This window comes from Pan paniscus, chromosome 10 (genome assembly GCF_029289425.2).
Source record: "Pan paniscus chromosome 10, NHGRI_mPanPan1-v2.0_pri, whole genome shotgun sequence".
Lineage (NCBI taxonomy): Eukaryota > Metazoa > Chordata > Mammalia > Primates > Hominidae > Pan > Pan paniscus.
The window spans coordinates 74,364,544-74,390,827 of record NC_073259.2 but is presented as its reverse complement, the minus strand read 5'-3'; the positions used below and the strand labels follow the sequence as shown (position 1 = coordinate 74,390,827).

Here is a 26,284-nt window from a genome sequence, read left to right as displayed (position 1 = left end):
CTTTTCAAGCACACATGAAATTACAAATTAAAAAGGCAAACAACCAGGAAATTTTCAGCAGTTTTCAAAAAAAATTATTTAGATAACAATATCTATCATTATGCAAATTAATTAGAAAAACAACTAAGTGGAAAAAATAAACTATACATTTGGAGACTGGAAATATACATCTAAATAATTCATAGGTTAATCAAGAAATCATCATGATAATTATAAGTATTCAGAGTTAAAAAAATAAAAGCACTGCATAAAACTTTTGGAATGCTATTCCTATACACCAACAACAGCCAAGCAGAGAACTAAATCACGAATGAACTCTTAGAAACAACTGTCACAAAAAAATAATAAAATACCTAAGAATACAGCTAACTAGGGAGGTGAAAGATCTCTACAAGGAGAACTACAAAACACTGCTCAAAGCAATCAGAGAGGACACAAACAAATGGAAAAACATTCCATGCTCATGGATAGGAAGAATCAATATTATTAAAACGGCCATACTGCCCAACGCAATTTATAGATTCAATGCTATTTCCATTAAACTACCATTGACATTGACATTCTTCCCAGAAATAGAAAAAAATATTTTAAAATTCATATGGAACCAAAAAAGAGCCCCAATAGCCAAGTCAATCCTAAGCAAAAAGAACAAAGCTGGAAGTATCATGCCACATGACTTCAAACTACACTACAGGGCTGCAGTAACAAAAACAGCATAGTACTGGTACAAGAACAGACACATAGACCAATGGAACAGAATGGAGAACCTAGAAATAAAACTGCACACTACAACTATCTGATCTTTGGCAAGCCTGACAAAAACAAGCAATGAGGAAAGGACTTCCTATTCAATAAGTGGTGCTGGGATAACTGGCTAGCCACATGCAGGAGATTGAAACCAGACCCCTTTTACACCATATAAAAAATTAACCCAAGATGGAATAAAGACTTAAATGTAAAACCCAAAACTATAAAAACCCTGAAAGACAACGTAGGCAATATCACTCAGGACATAGGCATGGGCAAAGATGTCATGACAAAGATGCCAAAAGCAATTTCAACAAAAGCAAAAATTGACAAACAGGATCTAATTAAACTAAAGAGCTTCTGCACAGCAAAAGAAACTATCAACAGAGCCAAAAGACAACCTACAGAATGGGAGAAAAATTTTGCAAACTATGCACCCAACAAAGGTCTAATATCCAGCATCTATAAGAAACTTAAACAAATTTACAAGAAAAAAAAACTCCATTAAAAAGTCAGCAAAGGACATGAACAGACACTTTTCCAAAGAAGATATACATGCGGCCAAAAATCATATGAAAAAAAGCTCAACATCACTGATCATTAGAGAAATGGAAATCAAAACCACAATGAGATACCATCTCACACCAGTCAGAATGGTTACTATTAAAAAGTCAAAAAATAACAGATGCTGACGAGGTTGTGGAGAAAAAGGAACAATTATACACTGTTGGTGGGAGTGTAAATTAGCTCGGCCATTGTGGAAGACAGTGTGGTGATTCCCCAATCACCTAAAGACAGAAATATCATTTGACCCAGCAATCCCATTACTTTGTATATACCCAAAGGAATATAAATTATTCTGCTATAAAGACACATGCACACATATGTTTATTGCAGCACTATTCACAATAGGAAAGACATGAAATAAACTTAAATGCCCATCAATAATAGACTGAAAAAAGAAAATGTGGTACATATACACCATGGAATACAATGCAGCCATAAAAAAGAGCAAGATCATGTCCTTTGCAGGGACATGGATGGAACTGTAGGTCATTATCCTTAGCAAACTAACACAGGAACAGAAAACCAAATACCGCATGTTCTCATTTATAAGTGGGACCTAAATGATGAGAACACATGGACACGTAGAGGGGAACAACACACAGTGGGGCCTTTCAGAGGATGGAGAAGGGGAGGAGGGAGAGGATCAGGAAAAACAATGAATGGGTACTAGGCTTAACACCTGGGTGATGAAATAATCTGTACAACAACACCCCATGACACAAGTTTACCTACGTAACAAACGTTCACTTATACCCCGAACTTAAAATAAAAGTTAAAAACAAAAAACTTTTGGAATGCTAGTAGGGAAATTGTAGGTGAATTTATAACTTCAAATATACTTATTAGAAACTGAGACTGACAATAAATACACTAAGCATTCATCCCATGAAGCTAGAATCAAAAACACTAATAAAATTTAAAGGAAGAAGAATGTAAAAAGTAAATAATAAAGTTGATTGAAATCATTCAGATAATATTCTACAAACACAAACTAATTCTGCTAGCTTATTTTAAGTACAAAGTACTGTAATATTATTGTAAGGTAGATTGTGATAAATTAAAAGTATATGTTGAAAAGCTTAGAACAACCATTAAAACTTGCTTAAGAAGAGACATAACTTATAAGCCAATAGTGGAGATAAAATAAAATCAGAAAAAAAAATATGCAATTGATTTGAAAGCAGACAGAAAGAAAGGATAAAAAGAAACTAAGAACATATGGAACAAATAGCAAATAACTAGCAAGATGGTAGGTTTTAATATAATCCTATTAATAACTACATTAAAATAAATGGTTTAAATTACATTAAAATATAGGTTCAATATAATTATATCAATAATTACACTAAAATAAATGTTTTTCTAATCTGACAATCTTTGTTTTAGGTTACTTAAAACCTTTGTTTTAGGTTATTTATAAAACAAAGATTGTCAGATTAGAAAAAACAAAAGAAACCAACCATATGCAGTCTATAAGAAAACCAAGTTTAAATATAAAACTACACATTGGCTAAAAAGAAGAAAGTTTTTTTTTAAAAAAAGATAAATTGTTTTTTCTAAAAAAAAGCTAAAGTGGCTATACTAATTTCACACAAAGTAGACTTCTATAAAAGGAATATTAACAGGGATAAAGAGGGACACAGCATAATAATAGAAGGTTCAATTCACCAAGAAGATATCATAATTCTAAATGTATATGCATCTAACAACAGAGCTTCTAAATAAACGAAGCAAAAAATTAATAGAACGAAAAAGTGAAATAGGCTAAACTACCACTATTCTCCAGACTTCTATACTCCTCTCTCAGTGTCAAGAGAACAAGTGGAAACAAAATGAGTAAGACTGGGCAGGCGCGGTGACTCACTCCTGTAATCTCAGCACTTTGGGAGGCCGAGGCGGGCAGATGGCTTGAGCCCAGGAGTTTGAGACCAACCTGGGCAATGTGGCGAAACCCTGTCTCTACTAAAAATACAAAAATTAGCCAAATGTGATTGCCCACACCTGTAGTCTCAGCTACTCGGGGAGGCTGAGACATGAGAATCACCTGAACCCAGGAGGCAGAGTTTGTAGTAAGCCAAGATCATGCCACTGCACTCCAGCCTGGGTGATAGAGCAAGACTCTGTCTCAAAAAAAAAAAAAAATTAGTAAGACTACAGAAGACTTAAACAACACTATCAACTAACTTAACCTAATTACCATTTATAGAAAATGCCACCCAACAAAAGGAGTATAAACATTTTTCTAAATGCATATGGAAAATCCAATAAGATAGGTTATATTCCAGGCCATAAAGTAAGTCTTAATAAATTTAAAAGAGTTGAAGTCATAAAAAGTATGTCCTCCGAACAAAAATGAAACTAAAAATCAACAACAGAAATATATCTGGAAAGTACCTAAATATTTGGAAATTAAACATCACCCTTTTAAATACCCATGTGTCAAAGTGAAAGTTACAAGGGAAAATATAAAATATTTTGAATTAATTAAAAAAGAAAACAGTATCAAAAAGTGTGGCTCTAGTAAAAGCAGTATATAAAGGGGAATGTATTACATTAAATGCTTACATTAGAGAAGAAGAAAAGCCTTAAATAAATGCTCTAGGCTTCCACTTTGAGAAACTTTAAAAAAGAGCAAATTAAACTAAAGGCATTTAGAAAACGGAAATAATAAAGATAAGAGTAGGCATACTTTAGAAAACTTAATGGAAATGGGTAAATCCCTGAAAACACACAACCTCCTGAGATTTTACCATGAAGAAATGAAACTCCTAAACAGACCAATAATGAGTAGCAAAATTGAATCAGTAATAAAAGAAAAAAAACTCCCAACCAAATAAATCCCAGGACCAGAGGGATTCACAGCTTAATTCCACAAAACATACAAAGAAGAGCTAATACCAACCTTCCTGAAACTATTCCAAAAAATTGAGAAGGGAATTCTCCCTAATTCATTCTATGAGGCCAATATTACCCAGCCAACAAACATACGAAACTGCTCAACCTCACTAATGGTCAGAGAAATACAAATTAAAACCACAATGAGATATCATCTTACATCACTCAGAATGCTACTATTAAAAAGTCTAAAAACAACATATGTTGGTGAGGATGTGGAGAAAAAAAGAATGCTTGTACACTGTTGGTGGTAATGTAAATTAGTACAACCTTTATGGAAAGTAGTATGGAGATTTCTCAAAGAACTTAAAATAAAACTACCATTCAATCCAGCAATCCCACTACTGGGTATATATGCAAAGGGAAATAAATCATTATTCAAAAATACACCGCACTCATGTTTATCACAGCAGTTATTCACAATAGCAAAGAGATGGAATCAACCTTAGTGTCCATCAGTGGAGGACTGGATAAAGTAAATGTGATATATATAGATATATGATATATATAAATATATAGATATATGATATATAAATATAGATAGATATATGATATATACATATATGATATATAGATAGATATATGATATATAGCTATATATGATATATGTAGATATATATGATATATAGCTATATATGATATATAGATATATATGATATATGTAGATATATACGATATATAGATATATACGATATATAGATATATATGATATATAGATATATATGATATATAGATATATATGATATATAGATATATATGATATATAGATATATATGATATATAGATATATATGATATATAGATATATATGATATATAGATATATAGATATATATGATATATAGATCGATATATATGATATATAGATATATAGATATATATAGATAGATATAGATATATAGATATATAGATATATATAGATATATAGATATATAGATATATATAGATATATAGATATATAGATATATATAGATATATAGATATATAGATATATATAGATATATAGATATATAGATATATAGAGATATATAGATATATAGATATATAGAGATATATAGATATATAGAGATATATAGATATATAGATATATAGAGATATAGAGATATATAGATATATAGATATATATAGATATATAGATATATAGAGATATATAGAGATATATAGAGATATATATAGATATATATAGATATATAGAGATATATAGAGATATATATAGATATATATAGATATATAGAGATATATATAGATATATAGAGATATATAGAGATATATATAGATATATAGAGATATATAGATATATAGAGATATATAGAGATATAGAGATATATAGAGATATATATAGAGATATATATATAGAGAGAGAGATATGATATATATATCTTTTTTATTGCTGAGTAGTATTCCATGGTGTGTGTGTGTGTGTGTGTGTGTGTGTGTGTATCTCCAGGGTGTGTGAATATGTGTGTATATATATGTAAATATATATATATAATATGTACACATATATATATCTCCATGGTGTGTGTGTGTGTGTGTATATATATATATATACACACATATACATACACATACACACACCATGGAGATATATTTATGTGTGTGTATATATATATATACACACACACACACATACACACACACCATGGGATACTACTCAGCAATAAAAAAGAATGAAATCATGTCTTTTGCAGCAACATGGATGGAACTGGAGGCCATTGTCCTAAGTGAAATAACTCAGAAACAGAAAGTCAAATGCTGCATGCTCTCACTTATAAATGGGAGCTAGACAATGGGTACACATGGACATAGAGAGTGGAATAATAGACATTGGGAACTACAAAATGTGGGAGGTAGGAAGAGGAGTGAGGGGTGAAAATTACCTATTGGGTACAATGTTCACTGTTTGGGTAATTGGTACACTAAAAGCCCAGACTTCACCATTATGCAATGGATACATGTAAGAAGTCTGCACTTGTACCTCCTAAATATATTTTTAATTTTAAAAAAAGAGCAGAAACAAAACCAAAACCGAGAAAAATAGGGAAAAACATCAATGACATCAAAAGTCAGTACTTTGAAAAGATCAATAGATGAGATGAACTTCTATCCAAACTGACGTGATTGAGGAAAAAAAAAAGGAAGACACAAATTACCAATATCTGGAATAATAGCAGACATATCACTACAGATTCTACAGATATTTAAAAAAATAAGAAGATAATATTACGAATAACTCTATGCCAATAAATTCAACAATTGAGGGAAAAAGGGACAAATTCCTTGAAAGACACAAACTGCCAAAGTTTAAACAAAAAGAAAAGGATAACCTAAATAGCCCTATATTTATTAATAGATTTAATTCATAGTTAAAGACCTGCCAACAAAGATAACTCAAGTGTTGGATACCTTTGCTGGCAAATTCTATCACACATTTATGGATCAAACAGCATCAATTGTAGATAAACTCTTCTGTAAAGTAGAAGAAGAGGGAACATTTGGTTTAGTTTTTAAAAATCAATAAGTGTAATTCATGATGTCAACAAACTAAAGAAGAAAATCCATGTAATCACATTGATAGATGCAGAATAAACATTTGACAAAATTTAAAGAGCATTTTAGAAAACCATGCAGATAACATCACAGTTAATGGTGAAATACTAAATGCCTTCCCCCTAAGAGCTGGAACAAGGCTAGGATGTCCACTCTTACCACTATACATTGTACTTAATAATTTACTAAAATAATTATTAATATGGCCAATTTAATAAGAAACAAGAAAAAGAAGTAAAAATCATCCAGATTGAAAAGAAAGAAATAAAACTATTACTATTTGTTATCATGACAATGGGTAACTCCACTGATAGAAACCCGGAAATGATTCTACAAAAAGATACTAAAATTAATAAATGGCTGCAGGATATAAGATCGTTGTAAAAAATCAATTATATTTGTATATACTAAAAATAAATAATTTCTGGAAATTAAAATTATAACTAAAACAGTACCATTTACAATAAGACCAAAATAAATCTGAAATCAATATAATGCCCCCAAAGATGAATAAGATTTGCGTGCTAAAAACTCTAAAACATTGATGAGAGAATCAAATAAACAGAGGGCAATACAATGTTTATGAATTGGAAGACTCAATATTGTTAAGCCGTCAATGCTCTCTCAACTGGTCTATAGATTCAACACAATTTCAATCAAAAATATCAGCTTGGGGCTTGTTTTAAATAAAAATTGTAAGACCTATTCTAATTTTATGGAGGAAAAAAACAAACAAACAAAAAACTAGAATAGCCAAAAGGTTTATTTGAAAAAATGTGAACAAAGTTGGAGGGTTTACATTCCTTTATTTGCCGACTAACTATAAGTTTCAGGAATCAAGAAGTGCAGTATTGGAAAAGGAGTAGACTTGCAGATCAGCGGAACACATGACAGACTCCAGAAATAAATTCATATATATGTGACCAAACAATTTTCAACAAAGATGTCAAATCAATTCAATGAAGAAAAGCTAGTCATTTCAACAAATAGTGCTGGAGCAGTTGAACATTATATGCAAAAACAAACAAACCAACCTTGACCAAACCTGACACCATATAAAAGTGTAATTTGAAATGATCACACACCTAAATGTAGAGCCAAAAACTCTGAAACTTCCAGATAATCTTTGTGATCTGCATTAGGCAAACATTTCTTAGGTGGAACACAAAAAGCATGAACCACAAAATTAAAAAATGATAAATTGGACTTCATCACTTCATCAAAATTAAAAACTTCTGTTCCTTAAAAGATAATGTTAAAAGAATGCAAAGACAAGTCACAGATTGAAAGAAAATGTCCACAAAACACATATGTTATTTAAATAAGAAACCGCTGATACACAGAATATATAAGGAACTCAATCAAAAATCAATTTAAAATACAAAAATGATCAAAAGACTTGAACAGACATATCACCAAGGAAGAAATGTAGATAGCAAACGAGCATGTGAAAAATTACTCATAATATTATTAGTCATTAGGAAAATGCAAATTTAAATCACAGTGAGATACACCTACTAGAGTAGCTAAAACCAAACTGAGAATACCAAGCACTGGTGAGGATGCAACGCAAAAAGAACCCTCATACATTGTGAGTCGGAATGCAAAATGATACAGCTACTTTGGAAAGCAGTTTGGCAATTTCATATCATTAAACATATACTTATCATTTGACACATATGATAAGCAATCCTTCCCTTAGGTATTGATCCAAAAGAAATGGAAACTTATGCTCACAAAAAGACCTGTACATGAAAGTTTGTAGGGTTTTATTAATAATCTCCAAATACTAGAAACAACCCAGTGGACACCAGTTGGTGAATGGATAAACATATTGTGTTGCATCCATATGATAGAACACTACTCAGAAATAAAGGGGGGAATGAAGTGTTAATACATTAATATAATAATGTATTGTTATACAGATGAATCTCAAATATATCATGCTAAGTGAGAGAAGCTGGACTCAAAAGGAAACATTCTGAATTATTCCATTTATATAACATTCTTGCAAAGGTAAACTTGGGAACAAAAAACAGATCAGCAGTTTCAGGGTTTGGGTGCTGGTAGAGGGGATTCATTACACAGGGGCAGGAAGAAACCTTTTTGGGTGATGGAAATGTTCTAGGTCTTGTTTACAATGATGGTTACACAACTACAAGTGCTTTTCAAAATTTATGGAATTCCACACACAAAACAGGTAACATTTTTCGCATATAACTAGACCTCAATATACTCCAATAAATTTTGACTTTGTGGCAAGGAAGAATTTGTTAAAACAGAAGCCAACAGTCATACAAAGTTAAATACTTAAAAGATTAATAAATTTTAGCCTGTAGGGATCATGGCAGATGGGAGGCTGGACTAGATTGCAGCTCCGGAGAGAGCAGCATACAGAGGCTGGCACTGTGAATTTTAGCTCCAGATTGGCTGTAAGAACAAACCAGCAATCCTGAGAGGACCCACAGACCCTCTGAAGGAAGCGGACGGCTCCTGCAGGACCTGGGAGACACCCTAAATACTGTGAGTGCCCCAACTGTGGAAGTTGGAAAGGGAGACCCTCCTCTTCTGAACACACACCCCCACTGGAGAAGCTGAAGGTCTGTTTGTGGGAGAAGTTTCCAACTTTACCTGGAGCTGAGTCAAGTTAGAGAGCCGAGCCAAACAAAATACAGGGGTAGAGAAAGCCGCAGAAAGGCCCTGGGGGCTCAGTGGGTCCCCAAGCAGCCCATTCCTGCCTGGCACCGCAGGGATCCATCAGGAGGGTGGCCAGAAGAGCAGAGGGTAAAACTCCACAGGGAGAAGGAATTCTCTGGCTGAACTTTGTAACAATTTGAACGAGGTGAGAAACCTCCTGGTCAGAACTTGGGGGAGGGTGCAAATCTGGCTTGCAGACTTCACAGGCAGGGGAAGAACTAAAGCCCTTTTCTTTCACGGCTAGGAGACAGAAAGCCTCGGGCAAGTTTTCAAGCCTGTCTCGCCCTGCACCTGGAAACAGACTCAGACTGTTGTGGTAGGCACGGTGGGAGTGAGACTGGCCCTTTGGTTTGTGTGAGAGCTGGGTGAGGTCTGTGACTGCCGGCTTTCTCCCACTTCCCTGACAACCTGCATGACTCAACAGAGGCAGCCATAATCCTCCTAGGTACACAACTCCAGTGATCTGGGAATCTCACCCCATGCCCCACAGCAGCCACAGCAAGACCCGTCCAAGGAGAGTCTGAGCCCAGACACACCTAGCCCCACCCCCACCTGCTGGTCCTTCCCTACCCACCCTGGTAGTGGAAGACAAAGGGCATATAATTTTGGGAGTTCTTGGGCCCCACCCATCACTGGCCCCTCTCCACACTACTACAGTTGATGCTTTCTGGAAAGTGCCACCTCCTGGCAGGAGGCCAACCAGCACAAAAATAGAGCATTAAACCACCAAAGCTAAGGGCCCCCACAGAGTACATTGCACCCTCTGCCACCTCCACTGGAACAGGCACTGGTATCCATGGCTGAGAGACTCATAGATGGTTCGCATCACAGGACTCTGTGCAGACAACCCCTAGTACCAGCCCAGAGCTGGGTAGACTCTCTGAATGCCTAGACCCAGAAGAGAGACAATGATCATTGCAGTTCAGCTCACAGGGAGCCACAACCACAGGAAAAGCGGGAGAGTACTACACCAACAGAACACCCCATGGGACAAAAAAGTCCAAACAACATCTTTCAGCCCTAGACTCTGACAGAACCTACTCAAATGAGAAGGAGCCAGAAAACCAACCCTGGTAATATGACAAAACAAGGCTCATCAATACCCCCTCAAAAATCACACTAGTTCACCAGCAATAGATCCAAACCAAGATGAAATCTCTTATTTATCTTGAAAAGAATTCAGGAGGTTAGTTATTGAGCTAATCAGGGAGGGGCCAGAGAAAGGCAAAGGCCAACGCAACGAAATCCAAAAAATGATACAAGAAGAGAAGGGAGAAATATCCAAGGAAATAGATAACTTAAACAAAAAATCAAAAATTCAGGAAACTTTGGATACACTTCAGGAATGCAAAATGCTCTGGAAACTCTCAGCAATAGAACTGAACAAGTGGAAGAAAAAAATTCAGAGCTCGAAGACAAGGTCTTCAAATTAACCCACTTCAACAAAGACAAAGAAAAAAGAATTAGAAAATATGAACAAAGCCTCCAAAAAATCTGGGATTGTGTTAAATGACAAAACTTAAGAATAATCGGTGTTCCTGAGGAAGAAGACAATTCTAGAAGCTTGGAAAACAATATTTGGGGGAATAATCAAGGAAAACTTCCCCAGCCTTGCTAGAGACCTAGACATGCAAATACAAGAAGCACAAAGAACACCTGGGAAATTCACCGCAAAAAGATCTTCACCTAGGCACGTTGTCCTCAGGTTATACAAAGTTAAGATGAAAGAAAGAATCTTAAGAGCTGTGAGATAGAAGCACCAGGTAACCTATGAAGGAAAACCCATCAGATTAACAGCAGATTTCTCAGCAGAAACCCTACAAGCTAGAAGGAATTGAGGCCCTATCTTCAGCCTACTCAAACGAAACAATAATCAGCCAAAAACTTTGTATCCAGTGAAACTAAGCATGATATGAAGGAAAGATACAGTCATTTTCAGATAAACAAATGCTGAGAGAATTTGCCATTACCAAGCAACCACTGTAAGAATTGCTAAAAGGAGCTCTAAATCCTGAAACAAATCCTAGAAACACATCAAAACAGGACCTCTTTAAAGCATAAGTCACACAGGACCTATAAAACAAAAATATAAGTTAAAAAAGCAAAAACAAAAAACAAAACAAAGTACATAGGCAACAAAGAGCATGATCAGCGCAATGGTACCTAACATTTCAGTATTAACGTTGAATGTAAATGCTTAAGTGCTCCACTTAAAAAATAGAGAGCCACAGAATGGATAATAGCTCACCAACCATCTGCTGCCTTCAAAAAACTCACCTAACAGATAAGGACTCACATAAACTTAAAATAAAGGGGTGGAAAAAGGCATTTCATGCAAATGGACACCAAAAGTGAGCAGGGGTAGCTATTCTTATATCAGATAAAACAAACTTTAAAGCAACAGCGGTTAAAAGAGACACAGAGAAACATTATATATTGATAAAAGGCCTTGTCCAACAGGAAAATATCACAATCCTAAACATATATGCATCGAACACCTGAGATCCCAAATTTATGAAACAATTACTAACAGACCTAAGAAATGAGATAGATAGCAATAAAATAATAGTGGGGGACTTCAATACTTCACTGGCAGCATTAGACAGGTCATCAAGACAGAAAGTCAACAAAGAAACAATGGATTTAAACTATACCATGGAACAAATGGATTTAACAGAAATATACAGAACATTTCATCCAACAACCTCAGAACACACATTCTATTCAACAGCACATGGAACCTTCTCCAAGACAGACCCTATGATAGGCCATAAAATGAGCCTCAATAAATTTAAGAAAATTGAAATTATATCAAGCACTCTCTTAGACCACAGTGGAATAAAACTGGAAATCAACTCCAAAAGGAACCTTCAAAACCACGCAAATACATGGGAATTAAATAACCTGCTCCTGAATGAGCATTGGGTCAAAAACAAAATCAAGATTGAAATTAAAAAATTATTCAAACTGAATGACAAGAATGACACAACCTATCAAAAACCTCTGGGATACAGTTAAGGCAGTGATAAGAGGTTCATAGCCCTAAACAACTATATCAAAAAGTCTGAAAGGGCACAAACAGACAATCTAAGGTCACACCTCAAGGGACTAGAGAATCAAGAACAAAACCAAACCCAAACCCAGCAGAATAAAGGAAATAACCAAGATCAGAGCAGAACCAAGTGAAACTGAAACAAACAAAAAAATACAAACAATAAATGAAGCAAAAAGCTGGTTCTTTGAAAAGATAAATAAAATTGATAGACCATTAGTAAGATTAACCAAGAAAAGAAGAGAGAAAATTCAAATAACCTCACTAAGAAATGAAGCAGGAGATATTACAACTGACACCACTGAAATACAAAAGATCATTCAGGGCTACTATGAACAACTTTACGCACATAAACTAGAAAACCTAGAAGAGATGGATAAATTCCCGGGAAAATACAACTCTCCTAGCTTAAATCAGGAAGAATTAGATACCCTGAGCAGACCAATAACAAGCAGTGAGACTGAAACAGTGATTTTAAAATTACCAACAAAAAAATGTTCAGGACCAGATGGATTCACAGAAGAATTCTACCAGACATTCAAAGAAGAATTGGTACCAATCCTTTTGACACTATTCCACAAGATAAAGAAGGAACCCTCCCTAATTCATTCTATGAAGCCAGCATCACCCTAATACCAAAACCAGGAAAGGACACAACCACGAAAGAAAACTACAGACAGATATCCTTGATGAAGTTAGATGCTAAAATCCTTAATAAAATACTAGCTAACCAAATCCAACAACATATCAAAAAGATAATCCACCATGATCAACTGGGTTTCATACCAGAGATGCAGGGACAGTTTAACATACACAAGTCAATAAATACGATACACCACCTAAACAGAAGTAAAAGCAAAAATCACATGATCGTCTCAGTAGATACAGAAAAAGCATTAGACAAAATCCAGCATGCTTTATGATTAAAATTCTCAGCAAAATCAACATACAAGGGACATACCTTAATGTAATAAAATCCATCTATGACAAGCCCACAGTCAACATAATACTGAATGGGGAAAAATTGAAAGCACTCCCTCTGAGAACAGGAATGAGACAAGGATGCCCACTCTCACCACTCCTCTTCAACATAGTATTGGAAGTCCTAGCCAGAGAAATCAGACAAGATAAAGAAATAAAGGGCATCCAAATCAGTAAAGAGGAAAGTCAAACTGTCCCCATTTGCTGATGATATGATCGTTTACCTTGAAAACCCCAAGAACTCTTCCAGAAAGCTCCTAGAACTGATAAAAGCATTCAACAAAATTCCCAGATACAAGATTAATGCACGCAAATCAATAGCTCTTCTACACACCAACAGCAACCAAGCGGAGAATCAAATCAAGAACTCAACCCCCTTTACAGTAGCCACAAATAAAATAAAATACTTAGGAATATACTTAACAAAGGAGTCGAAAGACCTCTACAAGAAAAACTACAAAATATTGCTGAAAGAAATCACAGACAATACAAACAAATGGAAACGCATCCCATGCTCATGGATGGGTAGAATCAATATTGTAAAAATGACCATTCTGCCAAAGTAATCCACAAATTAAACGCAATCCCCATCAAAATACCACCATCGTTCTTCACAGAGTTAGAAAAAATAATTCTAAAATTCATATGGAACCAAAAAAGAGCCTGCATAGCCAAAGCAAGACTAAGCAAAAAGAACAAGTCTGGAGGCATCACACTACCTGATTTCAAACTATACTATAAGACCATAGTCACTAAAAGAGTGTGGTGCTGGTAAAAAATATAGGCACATAGACCAATGGAACTGAGTAGAGAACCAGAAATAAACCCAAATACTTCCAGCCAACTGATCTTCGACAAAGCAAACAAAACCATAAAGTGGGGAAAGGACACTCTTTTCAGCAAATGGTGCTGGGATTGGCTAGCCACATGTAGGAGAATTAAACTGCATCCTCATCTCTCACCTCATACAAAAATCAACTTAAGATGGATTAAGGACTTAAACCTAAGACCTGAAACTATAAAAATTCTAGAAGACAACATTGGAAAAACCCTTCTAGACGTTGGCTTAGGCAAGGATTTCATGACCAAAAACCCAAAAGCAAATGCAATAAAAACAAAGATAAATAGCTAGGACCTAATTAAAGCGCTTTTCCATGGCAAAAGGAACAGTCAGCAGAGTAAACAGACAATCCACAGAGTGGGAGAAAGTCTTCACAATCTATACATCTGACAAACGACTAATATCCAGAATCTACAACAAACTCAAACAAATCAGTAAGAAAAAATATACAAATGGCCAACAAACATATGAAAAAATGCTCAACTTCACTCATGATCAGGGAATTGCAAATCAAAACCACAATGCGATATCACCTTACTCCCAGGGAAATGGCCATAATCAAAAATCAAAAAACAGTAGATGTTGGCATGGATGTGGTGATCAGGGAACACTTCTACACTGCTGGTGGGACTGTAAACTAGTACAGCCACTATGGAAAACAGTGTGGAGATTCCTTAATGAACTAAATGTAGAACTACCATTTGATCCAGCAATCTTACTACTGGGTATCTACCCAGAGGAAAAGAAGTCATTATTTGAAAAAGATACTTGCACACGCATGTTTATAGCAGCACAATTCACAATTGCAAAATCGTAGAACCAACCCAAATGCCCATCAATCTAGTGGATAAACTGTGATATATATATATATATATATCCATTATATATATATATATATCCATTATATATATATATATATATATATATGATGGAATACTACTCAGCCATAAAGAGGAATGAATTAACAGCACTTGCAGTGACCTGGATGAGATTGGACACTATTATTCTAAGTGAAGTAACTCAGGATTGGAAACCCAAACATCATATGTTCTCACTGATATGTGGGAGCTAAGCTATGAGACACAAAGACATAAGAATGATACAATGGACTTTGGAGACTTGGGGGGAAGAGTGGGAGGAGGGGGAGGGATAAAAGACTACAGATATGGTGCAATGTATACTGCTCAGGTGATGGGTGCACCAAAATCTCACAAATCACCACTAAAGAACTTACTCATGTAACCAAACACCACCTGTACCCCAATAACTTAGGGAAAAATAAAATAATAAAAATAAAAATAAATAAACATGAAAAAATAATACATTTTGCCATATAAAGATCCTTTTAAAAGTTGAATTATGCTCTAAAAGATTAACTGTAATGAGAGGTATCAGCAAGTCCTCTATTACCAGAAAATCATCCTGACATTGCTAAACTCCCTTTAGAAGGATATGTACGAATACTTTGGAATTTCCTGACATGATTCCCTTTGGGGAATAAGGGAAAGGTCCGTGGGAAGCACTTGAGGATATCGCTATGAAGTGACAGACCCCAGAACCAGTTATGATAAGGAGCCCCTGGGGCTTCCTGGTCCACTGGGAGTCAGCTGTGAATGAGAACTAGAGGGTTGAGCACTGGGAACTGAACCTGAGCAGACTTTCTTGGCTGAATTAGGCATGGCCTAAAGACCCCTGGAAGCCTGTGCAGGAGTCTTGGTTAGTACGGCATCATCACCTGGGGAGACGAGCTACTTCCCTGTTCTGTGTGGAACTCATTCCAACAGCGCCACCGTGTGATTATAAGAAGCAGACGCAACAGTGAACCGAGAAGATTCCTGCACTGTAGCCGCTTGGATGTGGAAGCCGTTAACCCTTTGGGGACTTCATTGGGCCCTGGAGTTGTTGGACGATTCCAGAAGTAGAGAAGCGCTTACAGGCAGGAGAGTCTGGACTTCCGCTAATTATTCATATGGGTATACACAAAATTGTTAGGAAAAATAAGAGAGATGACAGTGCGTGTATCTTGAATTTGTGAAGCATTTTCTATTAGATGTTATTATCACAAATAGCACAGCTGTACGGTAATTTTATACTTTATGTATCTCTATAGTTGAACTTGTATAGGAATTTGTATTCGTTTTCTGTTGCTACTGCAACCTTAGTGGTTTCAACAACACAAACTTATTACCTTACAGTTCAGTAGGTCAGAACTGACATGGGTCTCACCAGGCTAAAATCAAGTCACTGGAGGGACTGTTCCTTTCTGGAAACCCTAGGGGAGAACACACTTCCTTGTTCATTTGAATTTCTGGCATAATTCAGTTTCTTGTATTGTGGAACTGAGATGGTTTCTGGCTGTTGTCGGCTGAGAGTTATTCCCAGAGTCTAGAGGTCACACACATTTTTATTTTTTATTTTTTATCTTATTTTATTTTGATACTGAGTCTCCCTCTATCGCCCAGGCTGGAGTGCAGTGGCACAATCTCGGTTCACTGCAACTTCTGCCTCAGCCATTCTCATGCCTCAGCCTCCCAAATAGCTGGGATTACAGGTGCCTACCACCATGCCCGGCTAATTTTTGTATTTTTAGTGGAGACGGGGTTTCACCATGCTGGCCAGGCTGGTCTCGAACTTCTGACCTCAAGTTGATCCGCCCGCCTCGGCCTCCCGAAGTGCTGGGATTACAGACGTTAGCCACCGCGCCCAGCCCACATTTCTTCCCCTGCCTCAAAGTCAGCAGTGTTGAGTCAAGTCCTACTCACATAGAGTCTCTCTGACCTCTTATATCCTCTGTTTCCATTTTAAAGGATTCATGTGGTTAGATTCTAGGACCCTCCCAGATAAACCAGGATAATTTCTCCATCTCAAGCCTTGACCTTGATCACATTTGCAAAGTTTTTAACATGTCAGGTAATATATTCACAGGGGATTAAGTTGGGGACATCTTTGAAGGCCCATTATTCTGCTTACCATAGACATTTTGAGGTTTGTTAATATTTAAAAATATAGTCTTTAAAAAAAACTCCAATGAACAAATGTTTATTTAAAAGGATTTTTACAGACAACAACAGTCTTACTTTCAAAAAGCAGAGGAACCATTTTTATGTTTTTATTTTTTATATGTAAAAATATAGTCTTTGTTGGAGAGTACGTGGAGAAAAGGGAACCTTGCACGCTGTTGATAAGAATATAAATTAGTACAGCCATTATGGAAAAGAGTCTGGAGGCTTCCCAAAAAATTGAAAATAGAACTACCATACGATCCAGCAATCCCACTACTCTGCATGTTTCCAAGGGATATGAAATCAGTATGTCAAAGAGGTATCTGCACTCCCATGTTCATTACAGCGTTTTTCACAATAGCCAAGTTATGAAATCAACCTAAGTGTCCACAAACAGATAAGTGGATAGAGAAAATATGGTATCTATACACAATGGGATACTATTCAGTCTTTAAAAAGAAGGAAATTCTGCCATTTTCAACAACATGAATGAACCTGGAAGACACAATGTTAAGTAAAATAAGCCAGGCAAGAATGACAAATACCACATGATCTTACATAGTATATGTGAAATCTAAAAAAGTTGAACTCATAGAAGTAGATAGTAAAATGGTGGTTGCCAGAGGTGGGGCATTAGGAGATGTTGGTCAAAGGATACAAAACTTCAATTAAATAGGAGGAATAAGTTCAAGGAGTCTATTGTACAACATGGTGACTACAGTTAATAATGTATTGTGTTCTTGAAAATTGCTAAGAGAAGTAGATTCTCAGTGGTCCCACCACAAAAGAAAAAAGTGAGGTAATGCATATGCTAATTAGCTCAATCTAGGCATTCCACAATGTATATATAATTTAAAACAACTGTTGTACAAGATTAATATTTGCAATCTTTTGCTATTAAAAAGTCAAAAAATTATATATAATTATATATCTACTTTATATAAATTCAGATATCAATATAGGTATATTAATATATAATTTATATATAAATATATCTAATTATATAGAAATATGTTATATATATTAAATGTTGTTATATATATTATATATTATATAATATATAATTTATATTATATATTAATAATTAACAATCTATTAACTATATTATATATAAATAATATATTGATTTATATTATAAATATATTTATATTTAATTATATATAGAGAGAGAGAGATTGAGAGTCTTTATAGTGCCTTGACTTTTCTATTAGAAAGAAGCCAAGCTTCTTAGGATAGTATTTATCCAACCATTCCTAACATTTTCTTCAGCGTGGTTCCTTATTCAGCCTGGGGTCAAAGAAGTGGTTTCAATAAACCTCCTGAAGTAGTATGCAAAAGTTCATGTATATGCTTATTTTTGGGGACAAAAAGGTCCAAAGCTTAGATTGGATTACCAAAAGCACTCTGAAAAAGACCCTCCTCTGAGGGAAAAAGAAAAAAAAAGTTTGTAAATAAATGTGTTGCTTCCACACAACACACATTTTTATGCTTCCACGTCTTTATGCACTGGTGCCATGAGATTAGGTGGCGTATTGGAAAGAGGATAGGTTTTGATCTCCCAGACTTCTGATTCAACCTAAACCGGCTAAGTAGTAACAACATTTATGGAAATAAGAAATAGTAAATTTTTATTGATGGAGACATACTAACAAAAGAGCAATTCAAGATGTGTGAAAATTGATGAAGCTTAAGGACAGCCCCCCCACACCAAAAAAAAAATCAAAGAGAGAATAGAGGTCAATTTAACTAAGAAGCTAAAAAAAGGAAAGATGGTCACACTGTCCATAACAAAAAGTATAGATATTGTGAAAAGTTACTGTAAACTGTAAAGATAGACAACAAAATAGGGGGGAAATTGTCACACACAGCAGATTAAATATTAACAAGAAAAAGTCAACCCCATAGGACAGAAATTTTCATTTTCACAAAAAAAGTGCAAACTCAAATGCAAAATAGCTCTATTATTCCTACTGGCCAAAAATGTTGTCCATGCATAGACGCATCTCAAAAGCATTATGCCAAATGACAGTTGCTGAGCACAAGATCCCATTGACATGGAAGGGGGAGTAGACTGACTGCAGAGGGACACCAGGGAACTTTATTGGTGATGGAAACGTTCCATATCTTGGCTACATGATGGAATATATTTGCCAAGCTCAAACTATACACTTAAAATAGATGAATTTTGTTGAATTTAAATTATATCTAACAGATTTTTCAAAATATGTAAGGATACACACTAGGTTATTAACATGGATTGGAAGGGATGTGATAGGGAAGAAGAGAAAACCAGGCAAAAAGGTAAAAAAGAAAACTACTCTAAACATTGTTTATATAATCCCATTTATGCACTTATGAAAAAGCTGTATGCATTAAAAAAAACTCACCAAATACTTAATACTGCAAGACTGCAATCCAATACTTACATCTTTGGCATGTTCAAATTCAGGGGCAGAACAGGTGATAAAAGCCAGATGACAATGGATCATGGGAGAGAAGGAGGTGGAGGAAGTGCGACAGTGAGTTCGTTTAAATTGAGTCGTTTCCCCTAGAAGCAGTGACAAAAGATGAAGGGCATGTTAAGCCTGCTGTAAATGCTGTAAACTGGCCTATTTCCAAGAGTAAGTCCCAGCATGTCCATTCCAGATGCTCATGTTTCAGGGGTAATGTACACATAGTGAAAGAGCAGCAGCTCTTGGGGTGTAGGGTAACATTAGCCTTTCTGGAAGGAACCAATCTTGGTCCAGATGATTGTGCTTCAAAGGTAGCCCACAGGAGCAAACAGTCCCATGTGAGTAAATAGGCAGCAAGTTTGGGTGGTTAAGGAAACTCCAGCTTTGACAGAAATCAGTCTGGGTCTCACCATGAGTATACAATTGTTCATACTAAAATAGAGATAATCCCACCTGGCTTGTTTTATGAATTATTAGCAATATCGTATGTACACAGGACATGGCACAAAACAGCCAATTAGCAATGGCTGTTATTATTCCTTTGCCTAGAAAGACTCTGGAGCACACTATGCAATCACGTAACAGCTGCTGGATGGACAAACGGCTGGACGAATGGATGCATGGATGAATAAACTGGGAATACCCAATTCCAGTGAACTACTTTTCCTGACTGAGCTAAAATATTGTCTCCTTTGGGAAGTACCTCTATTCCAAGCTACACTCACATTTTCTCACTTACTAGTGTAGGTTTTAGAGCCAAATTGCCTGTGCTTGAATCTTGACTCCACTATTTACTGTGTCTTTGGGGCAACTCACATAAACTCTCAATTCAGCTTCCTCAACTATAAACTGGTGCTTAACAATAAGGTTTCCATAAGGATTAAAAGACTTAATACAAAAACATCTTTATTAGACTGGCTGCCCATAGTAAGCATTCAATAAATATTAGCAATTATTAAAATACTACATTACCACATCTTACAAATTATTTACCTATGCAGACACTGACTGTAAGCTCTATGAGAGGAAGAACTTTTGTGTGTTTCGTTCACTGCCTAAAACTGTGCCCTGCCATCTAGCAGGCATTCAATAAACAGTTGTTGAATGAATACCTACCTACCCTGAAACAATGAAAGAGCCAAAATTACAAACACACACCCCTTCCAAAATTAAGGCCAAGGCCTTACATTTAATAGGTGCTCAATAGATGTTTGTTGACTGAAGAAATGAATGGAGATGATCAGATAGAAAGTGATTCAGAAAACTGACAGTAGTATATGATGGAGGTAAAAAAGAGATTTAGGAATATTCCAGTTTATTTTTGTAAACTTTTTATTTAAAAAATAAAATTATAAACAAAATACAGAAAAATATTGACACCTGTGATAACAAGGAAATGACTCTTAAGGGTAGTTTGTTGTCCTGGGGGAAAAAATCATAAGTGTTATAAAGAAATATTATTGTGCAAAGGAGGAATGTAATATTTAAGGTTCATTTACAACGGGCATTTGGCGTCGACAGAAAAAGTCTTTCTATGTATACATTCAACATTTTGCAGCATATTTACATTCAAGTTACATTTCCAAATTCTATGCCAAATACAGTCTAACTCACCATCAACAATCCCTCAGATATTACTAAAATCCTGTTTATTTGGTAGGAGTGCAATATTATCTTATTAGAAAATAATTTTATGTTCCTACTAAGTCAACTGTATTTTTACTACTTTAACAAAATTCACTGACATTTTTAACCCAGTTGAAGTCAAGCCTCTTTTAGACAAAGTCAATACTAACTCAAATGTTGCCAGTTATAAAATTACATAATAATCTTTTCCTCCCTCCTTAGAGACAGTATTACAACTTTCAATGAAAGGACACCAGCTATGATCAATTATTTTCTTTTACAAGAGTTAGGATATATTACAGATACAAGTTCCAGAATTTTAACTTGTTTTCAAAAGATGGCTGAAGCACTTTTCCCTTTCAGTTGGTACCGAATTCCTCAGCAAAATAGAACACATTCAGAAATCTACATGGCAGTTTTCTGAAAACTTTTCTCCATTGTCCCCACACATTTCTCAAATCAGAGTGCTTACTCACTAACAATTGGAGAATCTCTTGCTTAGTTTTTCTAAATTACACTAGAGTAGCTATCCTAATTTCCTGACAATCTTCCCATTTCATTTTTAAAATTATGATTTTATTAAAATCAACATAAATTACAAAAGTTCCATCTTTGCTACAGTTCTTTTAAAAATTTATCTTAACTTACTGAAGGGTCAAGACCCCACAGGGCCTGTCTAGAACAGGCAAACAAAATGTCAAGATTAGAAAATTCTCATGCCTCCAAAAGACTCCAGGCAAATCAAATCTACTCAATTCTTCCTTATTTATCTCAAGTTCAATTTTAAGTCTAAGAAGATAATTAATGACAAAATAACAGAGATTGATGAATTTCATTTAGTTGAGCTCTTTTTTCCTAATTTTCCTCAGGTTGTAACTTCGCCTTCAGTACATGATGACTGGCAGTTGATAGTAGGTTGCTGAGATGACACCACTTCTAAGTCAGATTCACGAACAAAAACCACTGCGTCACCACTTACATTTATAAGACACTGTGCCTATAAGAACAACAAACAGGACAGGTTCAGTTATACTCAACACATTCATACTCTTCTGTTACATAAGGGGCAGTGCTGTACAGCCAAAAAACACAGGCTTCTAAATCATTAGGATAAAGATAGGCAATCCAACAGAAAAATGAGAAAAGGGTAAGAGGGCAATTCACAGGAAAGAAAACTCAAGGAGCTCCTGTGAACATATGAAAACATATTCAAGCCCGCTATTAGAGATATACAATTAAAATGACAACGAGACACCACTTCATATATACTGGCAAAAAAATGCAGAAGTTGGATGTTACCAAGTGTTAACAAAGACATGGGACAAGAGCAACATACTTAACACTGCAGCAGGAAGTGCAACCATCCTGAAAAGAACCATCTCCTAAAGCAGAAAAAGAACACACTCCCTGACCCATTAATTCCATGTATATGTGTTCCCTAGAGAAATCCTGGACATGTATGCAACAAAGATTAATAAGTAACTTTTCACTGCATCATGTTTAGCAAAATCCTAGAAACAAACTAAATGCCCATCAAAAGGGAAATGAAAATAAACTGTGGAATATTCATGCCTGAAATACTATATGGAAGTGAAAAATGACCTAAAGCTCAATCAATACGGGTAAATCTTACGATAAATTAAGAACAATTTGCAAAATGATATATACAATATAAAATCATTTACATAATTATATATATCCTTCTATATTTATATAAAGAATATGCAAAATATCTCAATGAAGGGGAACTTTGGAAATCTCTATGAAAATTACAAAGGTACTACTTTGACCTAGCAATTCTGTTTTAAGAAATTTTCCCTACAGAGATGCTCACACTTGTGCTAATCATTTATGCATCACATTGTTTTTGCAGCACTGTATGTATTAGCACAATGTTTACTGAAAATAACCTAAATATTTATCAGCAGGGGACTAATTAAAGAAATTCCGATCGACCTATACCATGGAGTGTTATGTGGTTGTAACAAACAATAAAGGTAGTCTTTATGTCCTGAAATGAAAATGTTGCCAAGAAAAATCAGGTGAAAGAGACAGCTGAGGAGCAATATGTACTGTAAAGCTACCACTTATATTAAACTGGGAGATAAAAGTATATTTATATATATTTGCTTGTATGTATAAAATCTCTCTGGTTACACACTCTGGAGTGTTACATCTCTAGAAGTTACCATAAAAAAAAAAATGAAAAATTTGGTTGCATGTGGGGAAGAAAAGTGACTGGATGGAACAGCAGACAAGGAGAGACTTTTCCATTCATACCTTTTGAATTCTGAATCATGTACTACCTATTCAAAAATATATTAAAACATTTTAGATGTTTTAATAAAACTACAATGAATTTTTTTAAGATATAAAGGCATGCATAGGAATGACAACAAAATTAAGATGGTTCATTCATTATAAAGAGAAAATAGGCCCACTGAGGCTTCAACCATATTTTTAATATTTTATTTCTTAAGCTGAGGGTTACATGTAAGAATGTCTGTGTGCAATTCTCTACACTTTTTGTGTATATGCAAGATCTCACATAAAAGTGGGGGGAAAAGCTAATGACATAAATCATGGCACCTGATATGATGTGTACACATCAGTGGTAATCAGCCATTGACAGTTATTATTTGGGTACAGAGGAAGACGACTGGTGGTGGAAAATCTGGGTATATTCTAGCTTTTCTACTTATAGCCTCATACCAAACTTAAGTTTTTTAGCCCTTAGTTTTTTTCACCTACAAAATGGAGTTAATATCAACACTACGAAGTACTAGAAATGAAAAAAGAAAAAAAAAAAGCACAGTTCATTTGGAAAACCAAACAATTCAATCTACGTCTTGGGTATGTTAGGAGAGGTGAGGGGGGCAACAGATGAGTCTGAAAAGGTAGAAGACTTGAGAATGTGGAAGACCTTGTATGACATATTAAGAAGCATGACTTTGTCTTGTAAGAAATCATTGAAGACAAACATTTAAAAGATAATAGTAACAACTTTTACAGTGCTTACAATCCACCAGCACTAAGCACATTACATATATTAACTCATGATTTCCCCAATTTTTATCCCAATGTTATAGATGAGAAAACTGAGGCATAGAGATTAAGTTCTGTTCTGGATAAGCTGATTTTGAGGCACTTGTTAAGGTGCTAGTTAAGTCAGTGAACACGTTGTATAAATTTAACACTGGGAAAAACCCAAAACTACAAATCTCAATCTCAAATACAAAGTAATTAAGCAAAAAAGGATTCTTAAAGTAGGGAAAATCCTCTTATATCAAATAAATTATTACAAAGAAGTATCCAGTTGAATATAATTTCAAGATCTAATAGATGCTTTCTTTAAGACCAGATAATATCAAATGATATCAAATACTCCTGCTCAGGATGTGCCTGGTTTCCATTCTACTTCTACTTTCAAATGATCTGTGTAGAGGTAGTTCTCAGCCCCCCTGGTTTTCCTCCTGCCTTTCTCACTGTTCCTTTCTCAATCTTTCTTCTCCCCATGTACCCCTTTTGACCACTCCACACAATCTCCTTCACTCCAAATCTTATCAATAAGCTAGTAGCAAACCCAGAACTGCAGTAGCCTCACTGAGCTTTAGATATGCCCCAATTATCTACCAAAAATCCTCCTAGGATGTTTCATAGCTTCCCTTCCCCCTCTAACGTGCCTTAGCCATTGCCAAAATTTATCAGAAGGTTGTCTCATAGTTTTGTTTATCACTATTTTTCTTCAACATGTTAATGAAGTTTAGTATACCATGAGTTATAAAAATGTATAAACTATCAAGAAAACCTGAAAAGAACTTAGTAAATGAAGAACCCTTCTGAAGAAACTGATTAAACTTCATGATTTCAAAATAAAACTAAAACCAGTCAGGTGTGGTGGCATGTGCCAGTAGTCCCAGCCACTAGGGAAGCTGAGGTGGGAAGATCGCTTGAGCTCAGGAGTTCAAGTCCAGCCTGGGTAACATGGCAGGACCCTATCTCTTAAATAAAGCTAAAACAATTTTGCATTTCCATATTGTCTTTTCAAACAGCTTATATATTTATGACAGCAACTCACTTTCACTATAAGATAATTTTATTAATGAAAAAATGATACTAAGAATTTAAATGATTTGTCTTTGGTTACAATTATCTAGATGTACAGGTAGGGGCAAAAAATATATATACATATACACATCTATTCATTCTTACTCCTGCTTAAATGATAAGTAATTAGTCTATATTAGAGCTTCTTAAGCTCTGTGTCTGCCAAGATATTGATCCCCTCTGCTCTTAGGGGAGTCACTTGGGTCAGAAATGCAGGGCCAATTACCAGCAGCCACATACAGCTTCATGCATTCATCATAGTGTACCAGTGGACCACAGAAATAGGATTTTTGATGTGTGCCAAGAGAAGCAGGTTGGGAAGAACTGCCTTTATGGCATTTTATACTATTTAGTATAGTTGATTAATTTTTAAAAATTTTAACAATTTTAAGTGAATTATCTTAACACAAAATTTAGAAATTTATTTTAAGATTTAAACTAACTGCTTTCATCCCCATTAAGAGAATAACACTACTTACTAGAAATAAGCAAGCAGTCTGGCCTTACTATGATATACTCTTCATTAGTAAGGCAGCTGAAACTGGACAGCATCATAGTCCAAACTAAAGGATATCTTTAGCTCTCCTCAGTTAGCTATCACTGTATTCTAAACACCTACCAAAAAGAGGGTGGAAACAGTAACTCAGGAGCACAAATTCCAGATGTGATTAAGAATAATAACCTAGTTACCTGAGATGTCGAAATAGCATGTATTGACTTGTGACTATGTATGACCATGGTTATGAATAAACTCATTAAAATATCTTA

At 35.1% G+C, this 26,284-nt stretch overlaps 1 protein-coding gene and 1 long non-coding RNA gene across 21 annotated transcripts in view; one reads left to right on the top strand and one right to left on the bottom strand.

Moving 5' to 3' along the window:
• LOC134728444 (uncharacterized) overlaps positions 1-26,284 on the top strand; it is a 203,453-nt gene that overhangs the window by 12,135 nt on the left and 165,034 nt on the right. The window lies entirely within an intron of this gene.
• Positions 21,098-26,284, bottom strand: part of C2CD5 (C2 calcium dependent domain containing 5) — a 97,906-nt gene continuing 92,719 nt past the window's right edge. For all 19 annotated transcript variants that reach the window (XM_034936171.3, XM_063593164.1, XM_034936173.3 and 16 more), the window contains one exon: positions 21,098-22,406. In XM_034936171.3, the coding sequence (XP_034792062.1) occupies positions 22,275-22,406 (132 nt within the window). In that variant the 3' untranslated portion in view covers positions 21,098-22,274. The remainder of the gene's footprint in view (positions 22,407-26,284) is intronic.